Source organism: Equus asinus, chromosome 7, assembly GCF_041296235.1.
Source record: "Equus asinus isolate D_3611 breed Donkey chromosome 7, EquAss-T2T_v2, whole genome shotgun sequence".
Taxonomy (NCBI): domain Eukaryota; kingdom Metazoa; phylum Chordata; class Mammalia; order Perissodactyla; family Equidae; genus Equus; species Equus asinus.
Window position 1 is genome coordinate 82,590,542 of NC_091796.1, and position 26,416 is coordinate 82,616,957.

Consider the following 26,416-nt stretch of genomic DNA (forward strand, 5'->3'; position numbering starts at 1 on the left):
CATTTCCCAGATTAACTCATAATTGTCTTTACGTATGCAGTTGGTTTGTTTGAATCAGGCTCTAAATAAGGTTCATATACTGTATTTGACTGATATGTCTCTTAAGTCTCTTTTAATCTGTCATAGTTGCAGCTCCCTTTTATTTTCCTTTGTCATTTATTAAACCTAGTTATGTGTTCTGTAGAATTTTCCACATTCTGGATTTCGTTGCTCACATCCCTCTGGTAGTGCTTAATATGTTCATCTATCCCTTTTTATCTCCTGCTAGTTAGATCTAGAAGCTTGCACAGATATAGGCTTGATTTTTTTTTTCTTTTTTTTGGTGAGGAATATTCACCCTGAGCTAACATCTGTTGTCAATCTTCCTCTTTTTTTTTTTTTTTTCACTTGAGGAAGTGAAACATCCTTGAGGATGTTGAGGAGCTACCATCCATGCCAGTCTTCCTCCACTTGGTATGTGGGATGCCTCCACAGCTTGGCTGATGCGTCCGGTAGGTCTGGGTCTGCGCCCAGGATCTGAACCTGTGAACTCAGACCCCTGAAGCAGAGTATGCAGAACTTTAACCACTCGGCCATGGAACTGGCCCCCTAGGCTTGATTCTTATTTTTATTTTGGCAAGGATATTTCATAAATGGTGTTGTTTACATCTGTCAGAAGATACATCATGTCTGCTTGTCTCTCTTTGTGATATTAAGATTAATTAGTTGACAAAGGTATTGTTAGTCTGCTATATTATTCATTGTCAAATTCTCCATCGGCCTTTGATAACTGCCTAGGTCCACTATTTTATTTCAGGTTGCAAAATGGTAATATTCTACTTCTGTCATTCTTTCTTATTAGCTAGAATTTTCTGTGATGGGCTTTATCTTATTAACTCTTTATTATTACTTTAAAAATTGTTCTTACTGGATAAACGATTGTTTCTTTTTACCAGTTTTTAGAATAATGAGTCAGTTCTCTAAGCATCAATAAAGTCTTTTAATGGCTTTCTACAGAATCAGAAAGTTGATGTGGTTTGTTTTAGTTTTAAATCCACACAGTTAAAGCCATTATTACTAAGTGTTTGCATTTCTAAAACTTAAAGCTTTGGAGATGGGGATTTGAAATCACCTAACTCAGCCACCTTAAGCACAAAACCAAAATTCCGTGGCAGAAATGCTCCTTTCTGCCAGGTGAGTCCTGTGAGCATAGCTGAGATTTTTCAACATTATTTTCTAGTTCAAAATTCAGCCTTATTTCAACTTCTGTAGCAGTGTTTTGCAACTGTCTCATTTTCCCTGATCATAATGAATTAACTGACATATAGAAAATAGTTTTTAAATTTAGAATTTGAAAGAATTATATTGATATGTACGGGACTTCTTAGATACAGTCTCTCTTTGTTTTATTGTGTATGGCGTATTTGCATAAAAGCAAGATCTTTTTTTTGTCCTTACAGATTATTCATCTACTCTAGGGGTTGACATTTACTTGACACCCTAATCTGGTGTTTCGATGTCTCAGTCCTCTTTCCTGCATTAATTGAAAGGATGACATGGATGAAAAATAAGCAATAGGAACTGATGAATCCCCAAGGACCAGTGATCCTGTTTTCATGCAAATATCTGCACTGATAAAGATGATGGAAAGAAAAAAAATGCAAAAAATATTTGTCCTCAAAACATGATTGTCTGTCACTTCCCTAGAGCGTTGTTAAATGTTAGTGTAGAAATAATGTGAACCTTCTAGGGCTGATAGTAACTAGATTGTGTCTTTTGGAAGATGACCCTGCCCTTTGATTTGGTACGTGATTATGTCTCGATAACCTTTATGGTGTGCAGATTTTGGAATAAGTTTTTGTATAGGCATTTATAGCTTCTCATGATTGGGGCCCCTTGGCTTGACTTGGGCAGTTAATTTATATGAAATTCCCATGGAATATATAGAAATACAAAAATTGTAAACTGCTTTATCATATAAAGAATTCTGTTTCTGTTACTTCCATCTGAGTTCAATGTCCTTCCTGTTTTACTGGAACTGTTAATAGTTACCTTCTAACTGGCCTCCCTGCCTCTCCACTACCCCATTCCTGTTCATCTTGTTTACCACTAGCAGATTAATTTTTCTAAAGTACCATTTGCTTCTTTGTTTGTCCTTTGCCCATGTCATCAGTAGTACTTCATTACCCATGTGATGAAATTCAAATTCCTTAGCATGGCATTCAGAATCCTCTACACTCTGGCCCTAGTGTAATCTCTAGCCTTTTTACTTACTTCTCCCCTACCAAAACATCATGCATGGTTCCCATTTCAAATACTTACTGTCTCTGGAAGACCTCTCCGTCTTCTTAATTCCATTCGTGCTATTCCTTTTTCTCAGAAAGCCCTCCCTGACCTATTTCTAGTACAGTCGTGCACTGCGTAACAACATTTCAGTCAATGACGGAATGCGTACATGACAGTGGTCCCATGAGATTAGTACCATGTAGCCTAGGTTTGTACTAGGTTATGCCATCTAGGTTTGTGTAAGTACACTCTGGTGTTCGCACAACGATGAAATTGCCTAATGACATATTTCTCAGCACGTCTCCCCATTGTTAAGCGATGTGACTATATTAGAACTTTCATTCATCCTTCATTATTCAGTCCAAGGTTTACCTCTTTCATCAGCCTTTCCTTTTCATACCTGATCTGGAAAGTGAATTTTCTTTCCTGGCCTCCCAAATTGCTCCTAGAGCAGTTCATTTGTTTCCTTTGTATGGACTTTTACCGTCCTGGGACATTTTTGATACATTTCTTATCTCTTGGATTGATTGTAACTCTTTAAGGTAAAAACCATATTTTTAGGTTTTGTAGCCCATGGAGTACCTGGCATATAGTAAATATGCAATGTGTATTTGCTGATTGAATGATCAACTGCTGATGCCTTCAAATGAAATGAAAGAATTTTTCTAATGAAATCCATTGACTTAAAACTGAAAAGGTGGAAGCTTCTGGAAATTGTTCTTTTTTTGAATAGTTTTTGTTTTATTTAATTAATTAATTCATTCATTCATTTATCTTGTGAGGAAGCTTGGCCCTGAGCTAACATCTGTTGCAAATCTTCCTCTTTTTGCTTGAGGAAGATTGTTGCTGAGCTAACGTCTGTGCCAGTCTTCCTCTATTTCATGTGCATTGCTGCCACAGCGTGGCTTGACGATGGTCTAGATCTGTGCCCAGGATCTGAACCTGTGAACCATGGGCTGTCAGAGCAGCGCGCGTGAACTGAACCACTACACCACCAGGCCGGCCCCTGGATAGTTTGTGTTTTATTGATGAGAAGTAACATTTGAAGATCTCATAATGTCCGGAACTTTTCCTCTTAAGATAGTAGATGATCAACCTCCCATAGTAAAAACAGTGTGAAGCTTGTTGATAATGGATTGGGTTTATCCTCTACCTGAACCCTACTCCATCACTCTTATGACCTGGGCATGATCCTAATTTAGCCTTGTAAGTTACAACAGTACATAGCTTGCTTTATTCCTAAGACCCACTGAACTATTATGAATCCTGTTAAATACTGATTCTTAGCGGTTTTTACCTTTTAAAAAAAATATCCCCTTGTGTCTGAGGCTACAAACCTTTTAGTAGTCATGCAGATGACCTCCTTACTGGCTATATTTGACATATTTTTAAATACAATGTGAAAATTGGGAAAGTAGCCGATCATGCCATTTGAAACTAGGTCTAAAGCTTTGGGCTCTAATACATTTATTCTTTTTTCTTTTTTTTTTTTTAGAACAGCTTTATTGAGATACAATTCACATGCCCTACAATTCACTTATTTATAATGTGCAGTTTAATGATTTTTAGTATATTCAGAGTTGTGCAACCATTACCACAATGAATTTTAGAACATTTTCATCACCCCCAAAAGAAACTCTACCCATAAGCAGTCCTCCCTATTTACCCCCCACACTCCACAGACTTAGGCCACCACTAATCTGCTTTCTGTTTCTGTGAATTTCTCTAGTCTGGAGTTTCATATAAATGGAATCATACAATATGAGGGCTTTTGTGATGGGTGTCTTTCACTTAACATAATATTTTTAGTGTTCATCTATGTTGTAGCATGTATCAATACTTCTTTTTTATGGCCAAATAGTATTCCATTGTATAGATATATTTATCCACCAGTTATCCACGTTATATTTATCTACCAGTTGATGGACATTTGGGTTGTTTCTACTATTTAGCTAGTATGATAATACTGCTATAAACATTCATGTATAAGTTTTTGTGTGGATACATGTTTTTGTTCTCTTGAGTTTATAACTAGGAGTGGAATTTCTGGGTCATATGGTAATTCTACATCTGACCTTTTGAGGAACTGTCATACTGTTTTCCATACTGGCTGCACTGTTTTACATTCCCATCAGCAGTGTATAAGGGTTTCAGTTTCTACAGATCCTTGCCAATGTTTGTTATTATTCACTTGAAAAGATTATTATTATATCCATCCTAGTGGATGAAGTGGTATCTCATTGTGATTTTGATTTGCATTTGCCTAGTAGCTAGTGATATTGAACATGTTTTCATTGGCCAGTTGCATATCTTCTTTGGAAAACTGTCTATTCAGATCCTTTACCCATTTTTAAATTAGATTGTGTCTTTATTATTGAATTGTAAGACTTCTTTATATATTTTATAAACAGGTCACTTATTAGATATATGATTTGCAAAAGTTATCTCACATTCTGAGTTGTCTTTTTACTTTCTTGATGGTGTCCTTTGAAGCACAGAAGTTTTTAATTTTGATGAAGTCCAATTTATCAGTTATTTCTTTTGCTGCTTGTATTTTGGTGTCATAACTAAGAAACCATTGCCTAATCCAAGGTCCCAAAGATTTATGCCTATGTTTTCTTCTAAGAGGTATAGTTTAGCTCTTACAATTAGGTCTTTGGTTCATTTTAACTTAATTTTTGCATATGGTGTGAGGTAGGGATCCAAATTCATTCTTTTGCATGTGGATGTCCAGTTGTTTCAGCACCATTTGTTGAAAAGACTGTTCTTTTCCCATTGAATTGCCTTGGCATTCTTGTCAAAAATCAATTGACCATAAATGTGAGAGTTTATTTCTGAACTCTCAATTTTATTCCATTGATCTATGTGTCTGTCCTTATGCCAGTACCTCACTGTCTTGATTACTGTAGCCTTGTAGTAAGTTTCAAAATTGGGCTGTGTGTGTTTTCCAACTTTGTTTTTCTTTTTCAAGATTGTTTTGGCTATTCTGGGTCCCATGAATTTCTATAGGAATTTTAACTTGTCAATTGTTGCAAAGAAGTCAGCTGGGATTTTGATAGGGATTGCATTGAATCTCTAAATCAGTTTGGGGGGGTATACCATTTTAATAATGTTAAGATGATTTATGATGTGTTATGTCTTTCTGTTTATTTAGATCTTTAATTTCTTTCAACAATGTTTTGTAGTTTTCAAAGTCTCAGTTTTACACTTCATTTGTTAAAATTTATACCTATTTTATTTTTTGATGATATTATAAATGGAATTACTTTCTTAATTTCATTTTCAGTTTGCTGATTGCTAACTATAGAGAAATATAGTTAATTTTTGTTTATTGATCTTATATCCTGCAACTTTACTGGACTCATTAATTCTAATTGTGTTTTAGTAGATTACTTAAGATTTTCTAAAACAGAATCATGTCATCTTATAAATAGAGATAATTTTACTTCTTTATTTCTAATCTGGATGCCTTTTATTTCATTTTCTTGCCTAATTGCCCTGGCTAGAAATTCTGGAAACAGTGTTGAATAGAAGTGGCAAGAATGAACATCCTTGTCTTCTTCCTGATCTTAGGGAGAAAACATTAAGTATGATGTTAGCTGTCGGGTTTTTGTAGATGCCCTTTGTCAGGTCGAGGAAGTTATCTTTTATTCTTAGTTTGTTGAGTGTTTTGTTCAGGAAGAGGTGTTGAATTTGATGCCTTTGTTTTGATTTCACTTTACTATATGCTGTAAGAGGAATAAAAATCCCAATTGAATTTATACTCATTTACTTCAACTAGTTTGAAATTACCTTGGTACTATAAAGAAAAGATTGGCTAAAAAGTTATTAAGCAAATAAGATCACACTGAGGATATTAGCATCTAAAAAAGTTTTAAGAAATTTAGCTTATTTTGATATAGTTTGTTCTGCTAATTTATAGTCTAATCTTGTATGTTTGTTTAACACTTTCAGCAGAACTGTAATTTGTCTAAATTTAATCACCATAGTTTTTAAAAGTAACATTTTATTGTAAAAAGATTGAGACTTCCCCATTCAATCCTGATACTTCATCCCAGTAGTCTATAGTGATGAAGTTGTCTGCATCAGAAACTATTTGGTACAACTTTCTTTGGTGGTGATACCAAAAGAAAGCTTCTGCTTCTAAGCTAGCTTGTGGTATGGTAGACTTTTCTACCCTCTACACCTGTGATTTTTGAAAAAGTGGCCATTTATATTTAGAAATTATTTCCCATCAAGATAAAATTCTAAAGAACAGTTAGCTCTATTAATTTTTGTTTTAATGTACAAAGGAGGTCAGAGAAAGAATAACTGGGACTTGTACACCCTGCGTATTCTTCTTTGTGGCCTGACATCAGGGTTATTTCTCTGGCTCGCTTTATAAGGCCTGTTCAGTCCTACTCTGTCTGTAATGGTTAAAAGTTAACTGCACTTGACTAAGGAGAAAAATCATCTAGCCTTTAACCTGTAGGTGGCAGCAGGAGTCTTATTGTACTACTAGCTTTTCCTCCATCTCTGTCTCTGGAACTGGGTTTCTGATTTAGGTAAAAAATTCTTGTGACTTTACTAAACTACTTGCCTAACTTTGTTGATGTTTTGCTTGATTTTTAGCTTTCTGTTTACCTTTTCATCTCTGTCTTTTTTAAAAATTCCTTTGTTAACTAATATATATTTTTGATGCTCAGAGTCCTTTAGTTTTTCTCTAGTCAGAAATAACATTTTGCTTTTGGTTAAGGAGACTGATGGGCAAAAATTCCCAAAATGTGGTAGTTTAATTCATTAACTTCCATATGTGAATGTAAGACCCTCAGAATGGGTTTAGCTCCCTCCTCTCAGCTTATCTTGTTCTGTCCTTTAACTCTGTTGGTTATTGTGTGATATCAGACAATGCCTTGTTATAAAGCAGAAATGTTAGCTAAAATTGATCAAATAAACTTGGAGTAATTAGTCCTTCTTTAAGAAGAATTTAATTGTTTTAAAATAAAACTTTCAAATATGTACGCATTTTGAGTGATGAGATAATTGCAAAAGAATGAAGTGTTCAATTCAGCAACTGTTTGAGTGCTTACTTCCTGCAAGGCTCTGTAGGGGATATGAAGATGAATAAGACATAATTACTGCCCTTGTGCAGATTAAAATCTAGTAGGAAAGGGAGATAAGACAATTAAGTAAATGATTCTTAAAGGAAGGTAGAGAAGATAAGCTCCCTAAGAGTACAAAGAACTGTGGGATTAGGGGAAAAGAGGGCACTTACAATAGATTGCCACAGGAATGGCAGATAAGTTTCTTTTTGTATGTCAACATGGATTGATTAGCAAGGATTGCTAGAAAGGGCTGTTAAATTGAGAAGGATTTTGAGGAATCTGGATGCAGAGAAGTCAATTAGTGATGTCTCTTAGGGATAAGGGAAAGGGGTTTGGTAGTATTTACTATTTCTGGATCATTGAAAATAGACCTTAAAGAACACATAGGGTCTTGATGTGTGGAAATGGGAAGGGACCATGTTCCAGGTGAAGTGAACATTCGGAGCAAAGTAGAGTTTGAAAACAACAGCTAGTCTCAAGGAACAGTGTGAGTGATCTAATGTGGTCCTTAAGGAGCCCAGGTTATATTAGGGTCATAAAGACTAAGACTAGGAGGGAGATGTGGGCCAGATTGAGGAGGGCCTTGAACTCTAGGGGGTGAGGAGTTAGACTCATAGGTAATGGGGAGCATGTGAAATGTTCTTTAAAAAGTATTTTAATGACTGTAACATTAGCTAAGTGTTCCTGATAGATGGTTTGTAGAGACACTTTACTGAAAGAGACTACCTCCAATTTGTTTATTGTAAAGATAAACAAGAAAGTAAAAATAACCATAGCTTTCTCACGAAGAGATAACCACTGTTAACGTTTGATGTGTTTCCTGGCCCCCTATTTCCCTTTACATATGGATGCGTCTGTTTACATCTTGACTTGTGCCCATACATATACACAGACATGCTTTTAAAATGACTGAGACTCTAACATATGTATATAGTTTTAGCCTGTGCTTTTTTTCATTTATTCTGTTGTATGCATTTTTCTGTCATTAAAAATTCTACCCCTTGGGGGCCGTCCCGGTGGCACAGCAGTTATGTTCACACATTCCGCTTTGGCAGCCTGGGGTTCGCCGGTTTGGATCCCAGGTGCGGACATGGCACAGTGTGGCAAGCCATGCTGTGGTAGGCGTCCCACGTATAAAGTAGAGGAAGATGGGCACGGATGTTAGCTCAGGGCCAGCCTTTCTCAGCAAAAAGAGGAGGATTGGCAGTAGATGGTAGCTCAGGGCTAATCTTCCTCAAAAAAAAAATAAAATTCTACCACTGAAGATTTCTGAATAGGGAAGTCACACACCTTTAGGAGGCATTCGTGCATAGAATGGGATGAAATGGTAGAGACAGGAGGCTGGAAGCTATTGCGGAAGTCCAGCAAGAATAATTGAGGGCTTGAATGAATGGTGGCAGTTAGAATGGGAAGAAGCGCACTGACAATAGTTGTTCCAGGTATATCATTTTCAGGACTAGGTAGGTAACTGTCTGGATAGATCTTAGGAGGTAAGCGGAAATTAGAGTCTACCATGATGTTTTGAACCTGGTTAATAACAGGGATGTCAGAAGGAAGAGAGAGATTTAGTTAAAGAAAACAATTACCTAACTCTTTTACATGTCCCTTAGTAGGCAGGTGCCTTAATTATTTTAGAAATAAGTTGAGGCCGGCCCGGTGGCGCAGCGGTTAAGCGCGCACGTTCTGCTTCGGCAGCCCAGGGTTCGCCGGTTCGGATCCCAGATGCGGACATGGCACCACTTGTTAAGCCAGGCTGTGGCAGGCATCCCACATATAAAGTGGAGGAAGATGAGCACAGATGTTAGTTCAGGGCCAGCCTTCCTCGGCAAAGAGGATTGGCAGTGGTTAGCTCAGGGCTAATCTTCCTCAAAAAAACAAAAGTAAAAGCTATTGGTATAAGTTAGTGTTAGTAATAGAAGGAAAGCAATGCTGTTGTCTGGTTTAGTCCCATCACCTAGGCAACAGGTATGTTTTAGATAGTTATTTTTTTTTCTCATGGAAATGAATATGTGAAACAGGTTATCTATAACTTCAGAAATGGAGTCGTGGAGTCCCTGTATTCTTTGGCAGGTTATTAAACCTCTAAGTTGAATAAATTACTTTGTATAGTTTTCTTCCATAGTAGTATTATTTCATTCAGTTACCTATCTGTAGCTATTCAGGAAATTGTTATGACCTTTGTGTATATGTAGATGTCCAAATCTTTGTTAACTGGAAAAAAAGTTCAGAAGTTTAAATTTGAAGTAACAATAATTGGCCAAAAATATTTGATGCTAATGCATCTATTAATTAAGAACTATATTTGGATTATATCAGCACCAGGGTAAACTCCTCCTAGGAGAGAAGACTGCATGTTACATGTAGTTGGAGATTTGTGGGATCTCTGATGGAGAGTGAAATATATTGCCAAATTGTCTTCCAGAAGGGCACTATCTACCCCTACTTCCCTGCTAACATGAAGTATTATAATTTTTTAAAGTCTTTGCCAACTTGATAGGCAAAATATTAATATCTTATTTTAATGTTCATTTCTTGTGAAGATGAGCTTTTTTTTCTTGTTTCTTGATCATATCTGTTGACAAGAACTGGAAATTCAAGGAAGTATACATTTAAATTATTTTAACCTGAAAAATAAAGCCAGGGAACTTGATTAAAAAGCAACTTTAAAAGTTAATGTTGTAATCTCCATTTCTCAAATAGTAAATGAAACTTCTTGTTGTTTTATGCATTGCTACCATCTCACTGTAGTCATTAGTATGGCATCCTATTTAGGTAGTAATATGGTTTGAAATCTAGAAATCCTACATAGAAGGGATCAAGGTTATTCCTCATAATTAAAAATTGTCAATTTAGCCATAAGTATTTTGTTTTTAAAAATGTATTATGATAATGGGAAATAAAACATGCCAGTATTTCTCATTTTGTCTTTGGTTAACAAATTAGGATACACGAAGCCTCAAATTACCTTTAAGGCTTATAAACATTCATGTCTTTTATCCATTAGTCAAGTTATTTCATAAACCCAACATGGCCTCTGAAATGGCTTTACACACAAAGAGGATTTTACCATAAAATGCTTGCGTGTTTTATTCTCTTCTGATGTTTTTGAGGGGAGGGGAAGGATAGAGGAAAGCAGGCAGGGCATAAGTTAATTTGGATGGGGTTGGTTTTAAAGTAGCATTTTCCTTAATTCTATAAAATGTATGGTAGATGAGAAGATGTACATAGTGAAACAATTTAAAGTTCAACATTAGGGGAATAACCAAGTGAATTATAGTACATCCATACAGTAGAAGACAACGTAGCCGTTAAAAATCATGTTAAGGCATTAAAGAGCATTTAATGCTTGCTACATGTGAGGATAATTACAAGTGAAAAAATGCAGAGCACAAAGTCAAAGGGGTTTTTTTCTCTTTTTTCTTTTTTGTTTTGTTTTGAGAGCATGGGCATAAACAAATGACTGTAAGGAAATACACCAGGATGTTTTAATGGCTATCTCGAGTGATTTTTTTTCTTTAAAATTTTCTGAATTTTCCAAATTGTCAACAGTGAACACATTCTATTCTGTTGAGCAGGGAAGAAAACTATCTACAAAAAAAGAAAAATTATACACTGTTTTAGAAACAAAATTATAGTTACTTGAAAGATCTATCTCCTAATTTCCTGTGCAGTTAAAATTTTAAACTCGTTTATGGACTGTTTCTAAATAAAAATGACTGGATCCATTAAAAACAATCGATCATTTTAAGCAAGTGATGAATAGCAAAGTGAAAGTTAGTGATACTTCATTTCCCATCCTTAGCCTGTCCTTCCAGAAGTAGAAATTTGGAAGCAGAACAAAAGGAGTGGTAGGCTGTTGGGTCAAGGGCAATAGATGACTTAGTTGGCAAAAGAGGCATCTTTTCTTTTTTAAAGATTTTTTTTTTTACTTTTTCCTTTTTCTCCCCAAAGCCCACTGGTACATAGTTGTGTATTTTTAGTTGTGGGTCCTTCTAGTTGTGGCATGTAGGGTGCCGCCTCAACATGGCCTGATGAGTGGTGCCATGTCCATGCCCAGGATCCGAACTGACAAAACCCTGGGCCTCCGAAGTGGAGTGCGCAAACTTAACCACTCGGCCACAGGGCCGGCCCCAAGAGGCATCTTTTCATAAGCAAACATTGGCCAAGATTTTGTCAAGCTTTGTGTTTTCAGCCTTTCTTCCTTGTAATTGGAGAATTGAACTCAATATTAACTACTCAGTAGGAGCAAAGAACCATTTAGAATGTCTCTCAGTCTTAAATGGAACTGCAACTGTTCAGTTAGGAAGTAAAATGGACCTGATAGTTTATTTTTCTTTAGCTTGGAATATAGTTGTATTATGACAAAGAGAAGAGACCTGAATAATTGCAACAGGAATGTGTAGGAGTTGAGTTTCTTGCCAGGCTTAAGGTATAAGAATGACTGTTTCTGCTCCGGGGGAAATAAACTGGCATTTTTCTGATTTTTTTTGTTTGTTTATTTAATAGTTTGGTTTTTGATACTCTAGAGATTTCAACAAAATGAAGAGTGATTTTTGTTTTAAATGTAATGTCAGTTTCTTTGTTTTTTTCTTAGTTCTTTCTACTGGTTTGTGTTAGAAATATGATCCGGGAAGGTGATGATGTTGCATGGGAATTTATAAATGATGACAAAGCACTTTGCTGTAGGAAATCTAGAAAAATAATTACTTTTGATACGTAGAAGAGAAGTATCTCTAACCTTTAAGTCTAAACTAAACGCTTGGTGAAAGCTACTAATGTTTGGTATAACTGAAAAGAATTTGAGAAATATAATAGAAAAAAAGGGGATGATATTTTTAAAGGAAGAACTGCTACGTTTGATTGACTCTGTTGTAGAAGGATACATTGAAAGTTGCCTGGTGGGATAATAGTAAAGAAATCCTTTGAGAGGATAGTTAAATCTGACAGGTTGAAGTTTTGGATATGGATTATAAAGAGAAGAGAACTAAAATGAGACTTCAGATTCAGGATGTAAAAACATTCCACTGTTCCATCGTATTTTGTTCTTTAATAAGCTTTTAAAAATTGAAGTATAATATACATAAGAAAAGTACACAAATCATAATGTACAACTCAATGAATTTTCATAAAATCAATACTCATGACCCAGAGCAGATCAAGAAATAGAACCTTTCCAATATATAAAGCCTCCTCATGTCCCTCCCAGTTACTACCTGCTCCTTCCCCAAAGGCAAGCACTGTTGTGACTTACAGTATCGTGAAAGAATTTTGCTTATTTTTGAACTTTATATAAATGAAATCACAAATTATATACTCTTTTGTGTCTGGCTTCTTTTGCTCAACATTTTGGTATTCATCTATGTCATTATCTTTAGCAGTCATTTGTTTATTTTCATTGCTGTGTAGTATTTCATTGTAAGACTACAACACAATTTATTTTTTCATTCCACTAATGATGGACATTTGGATTGTTTCCAGCTTTTGGCTAATATAAATAAATACTATGAGCATTCTTGGGGTTTTTTTTTTTGTTTTTTTTTGGTACATGCCTTTTTGTTGTATATGTAAGTAGGAGTAGAATTACTAGCTTGGGGGTATATATATATGTTTAGCTTTCGTAGATACTTCCAAACAGTTTTCCAAAGTGGTTATATCAGTTCGTAAGCCCACAAGAAATTTCAGTTCCTCCAAGTCCTACCAATGGTTATATTTTTAGTCTTTTATTTTATTATTATTATTTTTTGCTTGAGGAAGATTAGCCCTGAGCTAACATCTGTGCCAATCCTCCTCTGTTTTTTGTATGTGGGTCACTGCTGCATCATGGCTTGATGAGTGGTGTGGGTCTGTGCCTGAGATCCAAACCTGTGAACCTGGGCCGCCAAAGTGGAGCATGCCAGACTTAACCACTATGCCATGGGGCTGGCCCTTAGTCTTTTAAATTCTAGCCATTCTAATAGGTAGAGTGGTATTTCAGTGTAGTTTTAATTTGCATTTCCCTAATAATTAATGAGATTGAGCACCTTTTCTTATGTTTATTGCCCATTTGGATAACCTCTTTTGTAAAGTGCTTATTCATATGTCTTGCTCATCTTTAAAAATTGGGTTGTTGGGGCCGGCCCGTGGCTGAGTGGTTAAGTTCGTGTGCTCTGCTGCAGCGGTCCAGGATTTCGTTGGTTCAGATCCTGGGTGCGGACATGGCACCACTCGCCGGGCCACGATGAGGTGGCGTCCCACATGCCACAGCTAGAAGGACCTGCAACTGAGATATACAACTATGTACTGGGGGGATTTCAGGAGATAAAGGAGAAAAAAAAAAAAAGATTGGCAACAGTTGTTAGCTCAGGTGCCAATCTTTAAAAAAAATTAAAATAAATAAATAAATAAAAATTGGGTTGTCAGTCTTTTAAAAATTGATTTGCAAGTATTGTTTTTATATTCCAGATATGCATCCTCTGTCAGTTGCATAAATTGCTAATATCCCACTCTGTGGCTTGTGTTTTCATTTTCTTTTTCTTTTTTTTTTGGTAAGGAAGATTCACCCTTAGCTAACATCATTGTTAATCCTCCTCTTTTTTTTTTCGCTTGAGGAGGATCAGTCCTGAGCTAACATCTGTGCCACCCTTCCTCTACTTTGTATGTGGGATGCCTCCACAGCATGGCTGATGAGTGGAGTAGGTCTGCACCCAGGATCCAAACCCAGGCCGCCGAAGCAGAGGGCACAGAACTGTAACCACTTGGCATTGGGGCCGCCCCCTGCCTTTTTATTTTCTTAATGATGCATTTTAATGAACTGAAGTCTGTTTTTTTCTCCCATCTTTATATTTTTTCAAGTTTCAAATCTCTTTAAAAAGTTGTACAAATAGAACAATAAATACTCATATACCCTTCATCTGTTCACCAATTGTTAACGTTTGTCACATTTGCTTTATCTCTCTATATATAATTTTTAATTTTATTGTTTTATTCTTTAGCTATTGGAGAGCTAGCTGCAGACATCTTGATACTTCATAAATACTTCAGCATTATTTCTTAAGAACAAGGACATTCTACATATCTACAATACAATTAACACTCAAATTTAACATCACATAATACAGTTATCTGATATACAATCCATATTCAAATTTCTTTAACTTAAACAGAAGTTTTGAATGTTAGTGTAGTTAAGTTTAGTGATATTTTCTTTTTTTGTTGTACCACCCCTGCCATTTTAATTTGTGTTATGCCAATGTCAAAGCTGTAATATCTTAGAAATAAATACTAAATTACTAGTGTGTCTTAGGCTGGCCAAATTGTTTTCTTCTTCCACTTCTCCCCCCTGGGAATATCAGAATATTATTATTGGTTACATAATAGAAAAGATTCAAACGGAGAAAGTGAAGGTGTATTTCCTCAACTCACTGGTTTCCTGATTTGGTGTTTAAGTTTTCTCACAACATTGTTGAATGATGCATTTTTAAATGTTACCATTTGTTATTTGAAAATCCTTGGAAAACCACTTTCCTTGAAAAACCAAAGCATCATTAATTATTTGTTGACTAACTCTGGCACTATACAATAAAAGAACTTGCATAATGAACTAACAACCCAGTTGATGCGTATAATTATTTTAGAATTGGATAGAAAAAAACAAGGAAGATTTTAGTCTCACATTAATAATTAAACTTCCATCCGTTAATTATAAAAACAGAAGACAGATCTTTTTGTCTTTTGTAAGTGTATGGAAATCACTATGGCTAGTGGTATAAGAAATATAGAGTGAATTGATAATGTGGAATGGAAACAGCAGATCCAAGCAAGAGATAATTGTTAGAATAGAGAAAACTTGTTTGGGTGGAATTGGGAAACCACAGGGAATTATACTGGAGCCATTGATTTCAGTTGGATTATTAATGATTCTGATAAGTGCTGTGCTTATAGAGCTTACAGTGTGACCCTGAATGGGAAATCCACCCTGTGCAGTGGATTAGTTTTAGAAACAGTTGAGCCTACTACATAGGTTTCTTTTGAGGAATGTTTTTTTTTTATATATATATATATACATGGGACGCCTGCCACAGCATGGCTTTTGCTAAGCAGTGCCATGTCTGCACCCGGGATCCGAACTGATGAACCCTGGGCTGCCAAGAAGCAGAACGTGCAAACTTAACCACTGCACCACCGGGCCAGCCCCTGAGGAATAGCTTTAAACATTAAAAAAAACAAGGCAACTTTGTGGGGATTAGAGCTATATTTTGTGAAAACGAATCTGTCTCCAATTTCCCAGTCAACTAGGAAAAGCCAGCATGAAGAAGGAAATGCATTGCTATAAAGATGCCTCAGGAAAAAGAGCTTGTTTGGGTGTCTTTGTTGTGAAGGTTAAGGAAATCATTGAAGCGCTATACACAATCTCCCCCCTGCCATTTTTTTTTTTTTTTGCTGAGGAAGATTAGCTCTGAGCTAACGTCTGTTCCAGTCTTCCTCTATTTTGTGTGTTGGTTGCTGCCACAGCGCAGCTGACAAGTGGCTTAGGTCTGTACCCCGGATCCAAACCCGTGAACCCAGGCTGCCAAAGTGGAGTGTGCCAAACTTAACCATTGTGCCACAGGGCTGGCCCCCAACTATAAATAATCTTTAGTCGCTTGCTGTCCAGCATAGTTTTTCTTTTTCAGATCATAAACCCTTTGTAGAAATGAATAACTAATGTAACTGATGTAAAGCATGTGAGCAATGACTTTAAGTCCCTGTTTCATGGTTCCAAAACATGTCTACTGGGAGGTTGGTATAATTGTTGGCATCACTGTGGACGTTTTGTGAGGTTTGTTTTTAAGAAGAAATTCTGAAGAGATCAGATCCAAGGAATTATATCTTATCTATAATTGATAGGTTGAAAAACTTATGCTTGTCTGGTTTAAAGAAAACTTTGGGAGAGGAAATTATCTTATTGTAGTGAGCAACTTGTAGGAATTGCTTTTTCAAAATATAGCTTAAGAAGTACCTTTGTTTGAAGAAACTAAGGCTAGTGGAGAGAAGTGATGACCTGAATATGATATAAGGAAAAGAACAATAACCTGGAGATAAGTAGGTAGAAGCCAGATGATAAGTAGCTAGTAGGTGAGGGCAATGTAGTAATTAAGTCTGGCTTCTAGAGTCATATAGCTTTGTTATGAATCTCCGTCTACCACTTTCTAAGCTCTAGTTCATTCATTTGTGAAATGGAGATGGTGACCTTAGAACAGTGGTTCTCAAACTTTTTGGTGTCAGGACTTCTTTACATTCTTAAAAAGTAATGGTGACCCAGAAGAGCTCTTATTTTTGTGGGTTATAGCTATCTGTATTTACTGTTTCAGATAGTAAAACAGAGAAAGTTTTAAAATATTTATTTTAAAAATAGGAATAAACCCATTACATGTGAACATAAATAACATATTTTTATGAAGAATAACTGTTTTCCAAACAAACAGATAGTGAGAGGAGTGGCGTTTTTTACATTTTTTCAAATTCCTTTAATGTCTGTCGTGATAAAAGACAGTTGGATTTTCCTATCTGCTTCTGCTTTCAATATGTTGAGATATCTTATGTTAGGTAGGCTATAGAAAACATAACTGTTCACTTATGAGAGAATGAGTGAAATAAGGCATCTTGGTATTGTACATATTTTTAATTCATGGACTCCCTGAAAGGGGCTTCACAATCCCCAGGATCTCCAGGGGTTTCATGATCACACTTTGAGATCTGTTACTTTAGAGTATTATTATTATCATCATCATTATTTTTTTTTAAAGATTGGCACCTGAGCTAACAACTATTGCCAATCTTCTTTTTTTTCCTGCTCTTTCTCCCCCAAATCCTCCTAGTACATAGTTGTATATTATAGTTGTGGGTCCTTCTAGTTGACACGTGGGATGCTGCCTCAGCATGGCCTGATGAACAGTGACGTGTCTGCGCCCAGGATCCGAACTGGTGAAACCCTGGGCCGCCAAAGTGGAGCGTGCGAACTTAACCACTTGGCCATGGGGCCAGTCCCTAGAGTATTATTTTGATGATTTGATGCAGTATTATTTATAAAACCTTAGCATAGTGTTGGCACTTAATAAGTGCTTAAAAACTGCTAACAGTTGTTATCATGATGGCAGCATATGGGAAATAAGCATAGTAGGATGTGATCATATTTACATTCTTAAAAATATCACTTTGCCAACATGGTAGAAAAGATGGATTGAGGATAAAGGAAATAAAGTTGATTCTTAGTGTACACCTTAAATTTACACAATGTGATACGTCAAATATATTTCAATTACAAAACAAAGAATGACTCTTAGGTTTCTGGCTTGGGTAAATATAGGGAGAAGACTACCTTTGAGAAGAAGGATTGGGGAGTTCAGTTGTACTGTATCTGTAGGCTGTCTAGGTGGATAGACCCAGGAGGTAGTTGAATGTATGGATCTAGTGTACAGGAAGTAGAGTTTTGGACATCATCAGCTTGTAGGTTCTAGTTAGATCCATAGGTGAGAAGATCACCCAGGAGAGGATATGTAATGTTAAAACAGAACCCTGGTATGATAGGTAGCTTCTAAGATGGTCCCCTGTGATCCCTGCTACTGGTATTTATGCCCTTGCATGATCTTCTCTTAAGTGTGGGCTGGATCTAGTGACAGCAAAAATGTTGGAATGCTGCTTCTGAGGTAAAGTTACAGGAAGACCATGACTTCTCTCTAGTCCCTCATTCCTCATTCCATAGGAAGCAAACTGCTATGTTGTGAATATGGAGAGAAAAACTGGCTTGGGAATTATAAGATCCAGGTCATTGGAAACAGACTGGTTCTTACTAACTTTACAAGTTACCTCTCTCTGAGCCTCATTCTCCTAGTCTGTAAAATGGAGGTAATAATACCTATCTTATTTGGTTGTTGAGTGGATGAAAGTGGATGATGATTGTAAAATGCCTAGCATGACTCTTCATGACCTTGGATTTGGCCATGGATGCTTACATATGACACCAAAAACACAAGCAACAAAAGAAAAAATGGATAAATTGGACTTCATTTAATTTAAAAACATTTGTACATCAAAGGATATTATCAAGAAAGTGAAAAGACAACCCACAGAATGGAGAAAACTTTTGCAAATCATATATCTGATAAGAGTCTAGTATCCAGAATATATAAAGAACTCTTACAACTTAACAACAAAAAGACAAACAACCAAATTAAAAAATGGACAAAGGACTTGAGTGGACATTTCTCCAAAGAAGATATACAAATGGCCGATAAGCATATAAAATAATGCTGAACATTGTTAGTCATTAGGGAAATGCAAAAACACAATGTGATACCATTTCTCACCCACCAAGATGACTATAATAATAATAATTTTTTAAAAAAGAACAGAAAATAACAAATGTTGGCAAGGATATGGTGAAATTGGAACCCTCATACAGTTGCTGGTGGGAATGTAAAATGATGCAGCCACTGTGGGAAAGTTTGGTAGACCCTCAAAAAGTTAGGCGTAGAATTACCATATGACCCAGCAATTCCGTTACTAGGCAGATGCTCAAAAGAATTGTTTGATGCTCAAACAAATGCTTGTACATGAATGTTCATATCAGCACTATTCTTGTTCGCCTAGCCTAAAGGTGGAAACAACTCAAATGTCCACTAACAGATGACTGGATAAACAAAATATGGTATATACATACAGTGGAATATTATTCAGCCATAAAAGTGAATGAAGTACTGATAACGTACTACAGTTTGGGTGAATCTCAAAAACATTATACTAAATAAAGGAATCCAGATACAAAAGGTCCCATACTGTATGATTCCATTTATATGAAACATCCTGGGTAGGTAAATCCATAGAGACAGAGAAAAAGTTGGTGGTTACCAATCAAGGAGAGGGGGGAAGTGAGAAGTGACTGCTTAATGGGTACAGGATTTTCTTTTGAGGTTAGGAAAATATTTTGGAACTTGATATAAGTGGCAGTTGCACAATGTTATGAATATACTAAATGCCACTGAATTGCACACTTGAAAAGTGTGAATTTTACCTCAGTAAAAAAATGCATAATATGGTATTTGACACCTAATAAACTATCAATAAATTTTAGGTTTTATTGTTGCCTAGTGTCACCTTTATCAGTAATTTAGTTGTGTGACCTTGAGCATCAGTTTCCTCGGTTTAAAAATGAAGTTGTTGGACTAGCAGACCTCTAAGATCCTTACAGCATTAAAATTCTATTATTTTAAGACATGGACATTCATCGTGTCAGGAAAACCTACTCTTATTCCTCCTGTGTCTTTCTTCTTTACTATCACACTAACAACACTTCTGACGCCAGATTTGTGGGGTTTTTTCCCCCACACCAAGTAATTCTGCAACACCAGATTTGCTGCTGCTGATTCCACAGGTTAAGGGCTCAGTCCCACAGGACTCCCCGCCCACCCCCCCACTTCACATGTCAGTCGCAAGTCTAGGTTGTCAGTTGTGCTTCTGACCAATTAGCCATAAATTGAATATTTCCACTAGCTCCTCCTTGGGTTTGATTAATTTGCTAGAGCAGCTCACAGAACTTGCGGGGGGAAAAAGTTTACTTACTGTCTGCCCGTTTATTATAAAAGGATATGATAGAGGATACAGATGAACATCCAGATGGAAGAGATGTGTAGGGCAAGGTATGTGGGAAGGGGCGCACCACTCCCTCAGCCTCTCCACGTATTCAGCACCCTGGAAGCTCCCTGAGCCCCATACTTTTGGGATGTTTATGAGGCTTCATCACATAGGCATGATTGATTATTAACTCATTTCCAGCCCCTCTCCCATCTCTGGAGAATTGGGGGTGGGACTGAAAATTTCAAGCTTCTAATCATGGCTTGGGCTTTCTGGTGAATAGCTTGTATCCAGGAGCTCACCAGGAGTCACTTTAATAGTGTAAAAGACACTGCCATCACCCAGGAAATTCCAAGGGATTTAGGAGCTCTGTGTCAGGAACCACGGTCAATAAATATTGGGAGAAAAGATGTTCCTAGAGCTCTTATCACTTAGGAAATTACAAGGGTTTTAGGAACTCTGTACCAGGAACTTGGACAAAGGCCAATATATATATTTTCTATTATCTCACATTCATACAGCAAATATTTATTGTATACCTTCAGGGTACTGTGCTAGGTACCAAGGACTTGGCAGTAAATAAGACAGAGATGGTTCCTGCTGTCATAGAGCTAACATTCTAGTAGATAGGGTATTAAATAATTATTTGCTGATAAATTATTTTAAGTACAATGTGAGTCAGGGGTTAAGAGGGCAGGGATAGTTCTGAAAAAAAGATATTTAAGTGTGAAGAATGATAGGAATTAACTGAGTGAAGGGAAGGGAGATGAGCTTTCTAGAGGGATGAGCAAAGTCTGGTAGTGGGAAGGCGCATAATGCCTTCAAAGAACTGAAAGAAGGCTAATAATGACGAACTCAGACAGTGACTGCTGAGATAGAAAAAGACTGGATCCTGTAAGACTTGTTGGTTGTATTAAGGATTTTGGACATTATCCTAAGAGCCCTGGAAAGTCATTGAAGGGCTTAAGCAAGCAATATTCACTTTCTGGCCACTTTCTGTAGAGAATGGTTTGGAGACGGGTAAGAGAAGAACTAGGGAGACCAAATAGGAGGTCATTGCAATAGCCAAGACTGTGGTGCCTAGAACTAGGGTCCTGGTAGTGACAGGGAGAGATGTCATTGACTTTGAGAGTGATTTAGGATATCGACTGGCTGTGGGAAATGAGAGAGGAGAGGGAAGTGTCAAGGATGTCTCCTAGATTTCTCCCATGAGCATGTAGGCTGGTGGCATACAAAGAACAGTGGAAGGACTTCTATTTTGGGCTGAGCTGGAATATCAGGGAGCAGATTCATCTTCTCACCTAAAACAGTTTTTTTAAATGACAAAATATATGAGGCAGTGGTTTCTAGAACACTGGATATCAGGCAACAAAGGACACTGATCCCTGAGAGATAGGAAGTAAGTGAGGTGAGCCCTGTGATTGTCCCAGCTTACTGCTTTGAGAGTTTCTAGACTGCAGTTCAGGGAGGGGGAACCCAGGTGGAGACCAGCAGACTCCCTGAGTTGAAGAAACAGCTCAGTCTGGTGAGACCAAGGCAGCTTGAGTTCACAGGACAGAGTACCAGAGAGGAGAGGGCTGGACAGAGAGAGAAGCCTGCAGATCTGCAGAGGATCCTCCTAGTATTCAGCTGATCAGCGCATTCATGTGAGGAAACTACTTAAGGCTAAAGAAAGAACCATTCAAAAGCATTAGAGGAAACAGTGACCGACACCACAGGGCCGTTAATATGCCTAGTCCCACCAGCCAGACTGGAAAAATCCCATAATTCACAAGACTCAGAAGGGTTTTGCCTCAGTAGTGGTGAATACATTTGTCAAAACTTACCCAACTGTACACTTCAAATATGTGCAGTTCAATCATAGATGAATTATACCTCATTAAAGCTTTTTTAAAGAACAATGGAGGAGGAACAAATTTGAAAGAAGAGATTATGAGTTTGGTTTTTGACGTGGGCTTTGGCTTTGAATGTTAGTTGGAGACATTGTGTAGGCAGTTGAATGTGTGGATGAGTGAGGTAGTTTTAATGGGGTGGTAGAGGCAGTTTGAAATGGAGTGAGGAATGAGTGGAAGGTGGGAAATGTAGATAATGCTTTCAGAGTTTGGCTGTTAAGAGCGAGGGAGGGTGGTAGGTAGAGGGAGAAGTGGAGTCAAAGTTTATTATTTGCCTTAGGACAATAGACTTATGTATGTTTAAATTCTGGTGGCAAAGATGGAAGACACAGCATGAAAAGGGATAAAGTATAAGTAACATTTCTGAGAGGGCTTGAAGGGTTAGGGTTTAGAGCACAGGTGCATTGGCCTTAGATTAGAAGAAAGAGAGCTACTCTATCATAAAAAGAAGAACGGGAGAATAGATGAAGATAAACAAGTTTGTGAATTGGTGGGAATATGAGAGAGTGCGTATATAGTAGTTCCCCCATTATCCACAGGGATACGTTCCAAGATGCCCAGTGGATGCCTGAAACTGCAGATAGTACTGAACCCTGTACAGTGATGCGTGGGAGAACCATGTTTTGGTCAATGACCTACTGCATACAGGACGGTGGTCCCATAAGATTAGCACCATATAGCCTAGGTGTGTGGCAGGCTATACCATCTAGGTTTGTGTAAGTACACTCTATAACGTTCACGAAATGAGGAAATTGCTTAGGATGCATTTCTCAGAAGGTATCCCCGTCGTTAAGTGTCATGTGACTGTACTATACATACTACGATAAAGTTTAACTTATAAATTAGGCACAGTAAGGGCTTAACAATAATAACTAGTCATAAAATAGACCAATTATAATAATATACTGTAATAAATTGCCAGCATCACTACTCTTGTGCTTTGGGGCCATTATTAAGTAAAGTGGGTTATTTGAACACAAGCACTACGATACCACAACAGTCAATCTGATAACCAAGATGGCTACTAAGTGACTAAATGGAGGTAGGGGGTGGGTAACGTATACAGCATAGATACATTGGACAAAGGGATGTTTCACTTCCCAGGTGGGATGGAATAGGACACTGCGAGACTTCATCATGTTACTCAGAATGGCACACGATTTAAAACTTATGAATTGTTTATTTCTAGAATTTTCCATGTAATATTTTTGGACCATGATTAACTGTGGGTAACTAAAACCACAGACAGCGAAACTTCAGATAAGGGGGGACCACTGTATGTTGGATCACAGACTATTTCCTTTTCTGTATCTCTCCAATTTAAATTACATGAATGTATATCAGGAAATGAAAAAGTAATTAAATGTGCTTTTAATGTAGAACGGCAACTAAAAGTATCAACATGATTTAGAAGTTAAGTTTTTTGTTCTTTCTTTTTTTCTTCTCTTTTTTTTTTTGAGGAAGATTCGTCCTAAGCTAACATCTGCTGCCAATCCTCCTCTTTTTGCTGAGGAAGACTGGCTCTGAGCTCACATCTGTGTGCATCTTCGTCTACTTTATATGTGGGACGCCTGCCACAGCATGGCTTGATAAGCAGTGCTTAGGTCTGCACCTGGGATCCGAACTGGCAAACCCCTGGCAGCTGAAGTAGAGTTTGCAAACTCAAACGCTGTGCCACTAGGCCGGCCCCTAAGTTTTTTATTCTCAAGTACTCTGGTTTCTTGTTTGCTTGTCCAGGCCATCCTGCAACAAATAACCAGCCTGAATCCCATCCCGCATTGTCCAGTGTGCTTTGTTAAATACCACATTTGTGCTTTTCCTGGGTTTCAGCAATCTTGAGTATATTCCTAGTGTCAGCTTAGAATTCCTAAGTGCAGGAGTGCTTCTAGTTGAGATTTGAAATATAACTGAGAATAAAATTTCTATTTACGAAGTGACTTTTTTAAAAGTAAGGAGAGTTTTCTGGTCTTAAGGATCTCTTTCTCCCTCCTTTCAAAATAACATCTAATGTGGGAGAAAACAGATTCTAAAATGTAAAAGCCCTGCTGTTTTCTTTAGAATAAAAATGCTCTTATAGCATTGTAGAGATTAGAAATGGTGTGTGTAAAGTGCTTAGCACAGGTCTAAGTAAAGGAGTACAGTGTAGCACTACTGATGCAGCTGTCCACATGTTTTCTGTGAAAGACGAGAACAAGAGATATTGCTTATCTAACTGAAAAGAATTGTTAAAGAGTCATAGAATCTTTTTTGTAATATATATTTTTAAAAGTTAAATATGAGCTTTATTTTTTTGCCATTGTAAAACAATACATATTCATTGCAGAAAATATAAAGAAAGCAAAAATCACCCAAAATTACAGGATCTCAAAGTAGTGGTCATTTTTAACATTTTGATGAACACTCCTCCAAATCCTCCAAACATTTCTTTCTAAGAGGTATTATGCACACGTGCATACATGCATACACATATATATGCACATACACATAAATTTTATGTACGTGGCATCATGCCATTCCTGTTCTACAACCTGCTTTTTTGACTTAGTGCGTTGTGAACATCTTTCAATACCCATGCAAGCATAGCAAAATCATCAGTTTTATGACCGTGCAGAATACCGTTGTGTGATTATTAATGATGTGTTTCCTTAATTCTCTCTTAATGGACATTTAGGTTGTTTCCAGTGTTTCAGTGAAGTAAGTCATGCTGTGATGAGCCTCTTCTGCTCTACATCAAAGTGAATTGCACATGTAAAATTGTTTACACATACTGCCAAAGTGACCTCCACGAAGACTTGTCCAAATTATATTTTTAAGAACAGTAAATGAAAGTACATGTATTCCTACATCTTAGCCAACCCTGCATATTGTTAAACTTTTTAATACTTGTCCATTTTGTAGATGAAAAATTATATTTCAGTATTTTTTAAATCTTTTTTTGTTGTTTAAATTTTTTTTATTTTTTATTTTTATTTATTTATTTTTTGAGGACGATTAGCCCTGAGCTAACATCCATGCCCACTTTCCTCTACTTTATATGTGGGACGCCTACCACAGTGTGGCTTACCAAGCGGTGCCATGTCCGCACCGGGGATCCGAACTGGCGAATCCCGGGTGCCAACGTGCGCACTTAACCGCTGCGCCACCTGCCTGGCCCCTGTTTCAGTATTTTTTATATCCATTTCTTTAATTGCTAATAAAATTATTTTTACTGGCCATTTGTTTTTCCTCCTTTTATGAATTTCTTAGTATAGTCTTTGTCTACTTTTATATTGATTCATCTTCCAGTATTTAAAGGTGAGGAAACTGAGGTCTGAAGAAATGAAGTGACTTTCCCAGGGTCACACAGTAATTTAGTGGCAGAATCGGTAATCGTACCATGTTAGAGCTGAAAGGAAATCTTTAGAGATCATTGAGTCCCAACCCTCTGATGTTACCGATGCGGAAACAGAAGCCTAAAGATATTAGGTGACTTGCCTAGTGACGAGTACACAGCTCATTAGTGACAGAACCAGGAATCTGAATCATGTCTCACAAAGAGGGAAAGGCAAGTAACATTTTTGAGCCTGCTGTGTTTCTTGCATGTGTTTTCTCATTTAACTCTCACTACTATTCTACCATTCCTTTTTGAACGGGTGAGGTAATTGAGGCTCAGAGATCTTCATTGATTTGCCCAGAGTGACACACCTGCTTATCTGTGAAACTGGGACTAGAATCCAGGTCTTCAGATTCTTAATCTCGTGGTATCATTGCCTCCTAGAATGAAAACAGTAGATATGTGTCTTGGCTTTACTCAAAAACTCATTTGATAAAATATGATTTGCCTCTTGGAAACTTGTAAATAAAACTCTGCCTCTATTTAATAGTTCTTGTTTGTTACTGGACACCAGTCTGACACTTAAAAGCTTAAGGAACTTTTTGTTATAAGCAAAAGCAGATCAGAGATCATGTCTTATGCTTGTGGGTGAATAGAATTGAGGTCCATGAGCTAGGTAGGACCTAAGTTTTTTATGGTCGTGATGCCTGGGTTGAAGCTCTCAGTATTTCCTTAGAACTATTTTTATTCCATAGAGAATAAAATCTTAATATATAAAGTGGAAATGACATTTGGGTTCTCTGAAGTGTAAAATGGACCTCAAATCATCAAGGAGTCAAATAGGAACAAAATTGAAACCATGTCAATTGCGTCCTCCATATCTCTAAAAAATCCTGTTAACCTTCATTTCTTGACAGGGCTCAGAATTTCCAAATCATTAGAGCTAATTTGGTTGAAGCTTCACCCTCTAGAGATGCACAGAGATTAGTATTGACTTGTGTATAACTTTGTTAACACTCTTAGTTTGGTTCAGTTACATAGAAGTTAGTTGCTAAACTCTGTGTTGTGCATTTCTGCTTTCCAGAGAGATCTTGTAATTGTTTGGGTTGATGTCTTTTAAACCTGCTAGTTTCATCTGAATAAGTTGAGGAAAATGGAAGAGTGCAGCATTTGATAGACTCTTCCCTTTTTTCCTTCACAGAGGACTTTATAGGCTTATAGGATAGAGGGGCCAACAATTAACTAACATAATATTCTAGTCTTTAATTGTGGGG

General features: G+C 37.0%; 1 protein-coding gene across 10 annotated transcripts in view; it reads left to right on the top strand.

Annotated features, from left to right (window-relative positions):
- The window catches only part of LIN52 (lin-52 DREAM MuvB core complex component), a 111,545-nt gene that overhangs the window by 17,774 nt on the left and 67,355 nt on the right, over positions 1-26,416 (top strand). Inside the window, exon 6 of one of the 10 annotated variants that reach the window (XM_044773995.2) lies at positions 1,440-1,983. The exons of 5 other annotated variants lie outside the window; for them this stretch is intronic. In XM_044773995.2, coding sequence (XP_044629930.1) covers positions 1,440-1,483 — 44 coding nt within the window. In that variant the 3' untranslated portion in view covers positions 1,484-1,983. Of the gene's footprint in view, positions 1-396; positions 1,001-1,439; positions 1,984-13,936; positions 14,939-26,416 lie in introns of those variants that run through there. 4 more of the 10 variants (XM_044773999.2, XM_044773998.2, XM_070514058.1 and 1 more) reach the window with 4 other exon arrangements.